The 5,627-nt window shown below is 37.4% G+C and overlaps 1 protein-coding gene across 1 annotated transcript in view; it reads left to right on the top strand.

Moving 5' to 3' along the window:
* Positions 1–5,627, top strand: part of LOC106870125 (opioid-binding protein/cell adhesion molecule homolog) — a 31,530-nt gene that overhangs the window by 9,472 nt on the left and 16,431 nt on the right. Inside the window, exon 4 of the mRNA XM_014916111.2 lies at positions 67–210. Within this exon, the coding sequence (XP_014771597.2) occupies positions 67–210 (144 nt within the window). The remainder of the gene's footprint in view (positions 1–66; positions 211–5,627) is intronic.

The raw sequence follows: 5,627 nt of genomic DNA, 5'->3' as shown, positions 1-5,627 counted from the left end.
CACCACCACCACCACCACCACCTAATTAATTTCATCAACAGATTTTCGAATTCTTTATATTTTCAGCCAAACCCTCCGTTTGGTCTTGGTTAGGTAATGGTAGTACCATAAATGTGACGATGCCGTGTAGCCATTGCAATGTTTATGTCAGATGCACAGCAGAGAATTCCTTAGGAAGAGATTCGAAGAGCCTGAAAGTTGCAGTTCTAGGTAAGAATTATACTGATTTCTACACATTTTAATTATAAGGGTGTAGCCGATGAAATCAATAGCAATACTTCATTGATACTGATGAAATCGATAGCTGTACTTCACTGGTGGTGAAGGCGTATGACTTAGCGGTTAAAACGTCGGTTGAGCAAGACACTTTATTTCACGTTGCTATACTTCATTCAGCTGTAGGGGAGGCGCAATGGCTCAGTGGTTAGGGCTGTGGACTCGCGGTCATAGGATCGCGGTTTCGATTCCCAGACCGGGCGTTGTGAGTGTTTATTGAGCGGAAACACCTAAAAGCTCCACGAGGCTCCGGCAGGGGATGGTGGCGAACCCTGCTGTACTCTTTCACCATAGCTTTTTCTCACTCTTACTTCCTGTTACGGTTGTGCCTGTAATTCAAAGGGTCAGCCTTGTTACACTGTGTCACGCTGAGTATCCCCGAGAACTACGTTAAGGCTACGCGTGTCTGTGGAGCGCTCAGCCACTTGCACGTTAATTTCACGAGCAGGCTGTTCCATTGATCGGATTAACTGGACCCTCGACGTCGTAAGCGTCGGAGTGCCAACAACAAACTTCATTCAGCTGTAGAAATGAGTTGTGACGTCACTGGTGCCAAGCTGTATCGGCCTTTGCCTTTCCCTTGGATAACATCGGTGGCATGGAGAGGATAATACTTATTGGACATCTGGGATAATACTCGTTGGACAACTGGGATAATATTTATTGGACATCTGGGATAATAGTTGTTAGACATCTGGGATAAAACTTATTGGACAACTGGGATAATACTCATTGGACAACTGGGATAATACTCGTTGGGCAACTGGGATAATACTTATTGGACATCTGGGATAATATTTATTGGACATCTAGGATAATACTTATTGGACAACTGGGATAATACTCATTGGACAACTGAGATAATATTTATTGGACATCTAGGATAATACTTATTGGACATCTGGGATAATATTTATTGGACAACTGGGATAATACTTATTGGACATCTGGGGTAATACTTATTGGACATCTGGGATAATACTTATTGGACATCTGGGATAATATTTATTGGACAACTGGGATAATACTCATTGGACAACTGGGATAATACTCATTGGACATCTGGGATAATACTTATTGGACATCAGGGATAATATTCATTGGACAACTGAGATAATATTTATTGGACATCTGGGATAATATTTATTGGACATCTGGAATATTACTTATTGGACATCTGGGATAATATTTATTGGACATCTGGGATAATACTTATTGGACAACTGGGATAATACTTATTAGACAACTGGGATAATACTCATTGGACATCTGGGATAATACTTATTGGACATCTGGGATAATACTCATTGGACAACTGATATAATATTTATTGGACATCTGGGATAATACTTATTGGACATCTGGGATAATACATATTGGACATCTGGGATAATACTTATTGGACATCTGGGGTAATACTTATTGGACATCTGGGATAATACTCTTTACCCTTTTATTCTTTACTTCACAAGTTCTTTAATTTACCAAACTCGGAAGTAAGGAAGACAAAAATGGTCTTGGAAGAATCTGAACTCACAACGTAAAGAACCGACTAGAAGTCCCTAGGCATTTATTCTGACGATTCTGTCCCTTCAAACGATTCTATCAATCGAAGTGTATCATATTGATTTTAAATTTTGGCAGAAAGCCAACAAGTTCGGGGAGAGGATAAGTCGATTATATCGACCCCAGTGTTTCACGGGTACTTAATTTATATACTCCGTAGGATGAAAGGCAAAGTCGACCTCGACGGAATTAGAATTCAGAACATAAGGGCGGACGAAATGCCGCTAAACATTTTGCCCGGCGCGGTAACGATTCTTTTCTACTCTAGGCACAAGGCCCTAAATTTTGGGGGAGGGGGCCAGTCGATTACATCGACCCCAGTATGCAAGTGGTACTTAACTCATTAACCCCAAAAGGATGAATGGTAAAATCGACCTCGGCGGAATTTGAACTCAGAACGTAAAGACAGACGAAGTACCACTAAGCATTTTGTTCGACGAGCTAACGTTTCTTATATCTTTATTGTCCATAAGGGGCTAAACATAGAGGGGACAAACAAAGAGATTAAGTCGATTACATCGAGCCAGTGCGTAACTGGTACTTAATTTATCGACCTCGAGAGGATGAAAGACAAAGTCGACCTCGGCGGAATTTGAACTCAGAACGCAACGGCAGACGAAATACCGTTAAGCATTTCGCCCGGCGTGCTAACGTTTCTGCCAGCTCGCCGCCTTATCGAAGCCTATCGTAATGAGTATTAAACAAATGCAGTCAAAAATTATCCTTTCATGCTGACCTCGGTAGAGTTTGAAATAAATACAATTTTCGTCATCAACATGCGAAACTACAACAAAACTACATCTTTTCAAAAAAAAAAAAAAAAAAAAAAAGAAATCTTATGAAAATTAAAAAAAAACATTTCAAGTGATTGAAAAAAAATTGTCAAGATTCTGTTTTACTATATAGGCATCCTATACTCTTAATTTCCCACGGTGCAGGAATAGTAATGTAAGCGGCCCAATCAGCTTTCTAAAAATTTTCCAACAACGTAAACAACTGGCAACCAAACAGACATTACGTAGTGTTTAATGACTCATGTCTTAATAACAATAGCAAGAGTGTTAGCCTTATGAAGGGTGGAATTCTAATGTGAAGTTTGTTCTGAGGCGGATTAAGAAACTATATATTGCTTGTCTGCGTCTCTGTCTGTCTGTCTGTCTGTCTCACTCTCCTTTTCCTTCGCTCTCTCTATATATTTATATATAATACATACACATGTGTTGTATGTATGTGTATGCATGTATATTTATATATGTATATGCATGTGTATATGTAAATATATATATGTATATATTTATATAATATATATAGACCCACACACTCATACATACACAAACACAATTATATATTTATATAACTATGTATGTGTGTGTGTATATATATATATATATATATATATATATATATATATATATATATATATATATATATATATATATATGTACATACATATATACATAAATAAATAAATATATATACATATATATATATTTGTGAGTGTATATATATGTATATTTATATATATTTATATTTATATACGTATATATAGCCAAATATGTATATAAAAACTATGTCAGGTCTGTTGTATATGAACTTGATAGAAGATTTCCTGGGTAAGCTCCGCCTATATTTCTTGTATGCAAATACGTGAATTTGTATGTATATTGTATGTATATGTGGATATATGGAAAGCGGAGTAACCAAGATGTGAGACACGGACGGCGAGGGTTAAATCTGACCTTGGTTCTATGTAGAGTTGAGCAAACTGGAACAACATGAAATGAAGTGGCTTGCTTAACTCCACACCGGTTGTCTGGAATTGAACCCAAGAACTTATAAACGTGAGTGGAAGGCTCTAACCACTAGGCTATGCGCCTGTATGTATACATACATTTATACATGCATACACACTACAATAATACAATTTCTGTGCGGAGCAGTAAGAGTGTGCAAATCCACTCACAAGGTTTTGGTCGGCCCGAAGCCATAGTAGAAGACACTTGCCCAAGGTGCCACGCAGTGGGACTAAACAAGGAACCACGTGGCTGAGAAGCAAACTTCTTAGCTCAATTCAATATTCGAATGCTTGTGTTCGCGTGGATTACAACTGAGTACACGTAAACTTAAAAAATTTGTACGGTTAGCCTCATTTAAATAACTCTATTCTTCACATATCCAGGCAGCTAGACAAGGGAGCTTTTGCTAAAACTTATTTGTACTTGTAATTCTAGTTGCTGTAGCATACACGCACATACATACATACATACATACATACATGCATTCATACATATATATATACCGTACACGTGTACGAAAAATACATACATGCATTCATACATACCTGCGTATATACATACATACCAACATACAATCATACATACATACATACATATTTACATACATGTATACGTACACACATACGTACATACATGCATGCATTCACAGACGCGCACGCACATACACATCCATACATACACGCTTATATACAGACATACTCACGCGCATACACACAAATACACACACACACACACACACACACACACACAGGGGCATATATATACGTATACTGATGTGTACGTGTATGTGTGTGCGTTTGTGCGTACGTATGAGTTTATATATATATATTATACATATATATAAATATATATATATATATATATATATATATACATACTTACACACACACTCACATATATTGTATATATATTATACATATATACATACATATATATATATATATATATATATATATATATATATATATATATATATATATATATATATATATATATATATATATATATATATTTACACAGACACACATATTATATGCATACGTACACACACAGATGTGTGTGTTGTGTGTGTAAAGACATATATAGACTTCTACACGCACAAAAATATATATATGTATGCATACATGTTTTTAGGTACTTGTATGCGTGTATATATATATATATATGCATATATGTATGTGTGTATCTGTGAATGTGTGTGTATGTGTGCGTGTGTATGTGTGCGTATGTGTATGTGCGTTTGCGCGTGCGTACAATCTGTCATACACAAACACCTATCCATTTATCCTGCTCCCGCAACTGTAGTGATTTGTCTGTATAATTATGAGGTGAAATGTTAGCTATAAACAGAAGATATCACAGATGCGTCATGTTGATATCTAACTCATGTCTCCTCTCTGTCCCTATCCCCGTATGTTTCTAGCAGATAAGCAGTGTAATAAAACTACAAATCCCTCTATTTAGCTAGAGATGTTTGGAGGAAAAACCACCGCGACGTCAACACCATCAATAATATCGGTTTCAGATTTGGGCACAAGGCCAGCAATTTCGTGAGTGGGGGGTGTAATGGGGTGTGGTGGTGTTGGTGGTGGTGGTTTAAATCGATTACATCGATCCCAGTGCTCAACTGGGACTTATCTTATGGACTCCCGAAAGGGATGAACGGCAAAGTCGAGTACGGCGGATTGTGAAATCAGAACGTGAAGACGGACGAAATGTCACTAAGCATTTTAACCGACATACTGATGACTTTGCCAGATCAACAGCTTAAACACAATTCTTTTATCCTCCTATTCATTCACTTGTTTCAGTCATTAGGCTACGACCATGCTTGGGCACCACCTTAATGAACTATTGATCGAATGAATTAACCCCAATGATTAATTTGGTAAGCCTGGTAATTATTCCATCACACACACACAGACACACACACACGCACACACACACACACACACACACACACACACACACACACACACACACACACAC

The sequence above is a fragment of the Octopus bimaculoides genome, chromosome 12, assembly GCF_001194135.2.
Source record: "Octopus bimaculoides isolate UCB-OBI-ISO-001 chromosome 12, ASM119413v2, whole genome shotgun sequence".
NCBI lineage: Eukaryota > Metazoa > Mollusca > Cephalopoda > Octopoda > Octopodidae > Octopus > Octopus bimaculoides.
Note: the sequence above shows the minus strand (reverse complement) of the source record. Positions and strands in the feature narration are given on the sequence as shown.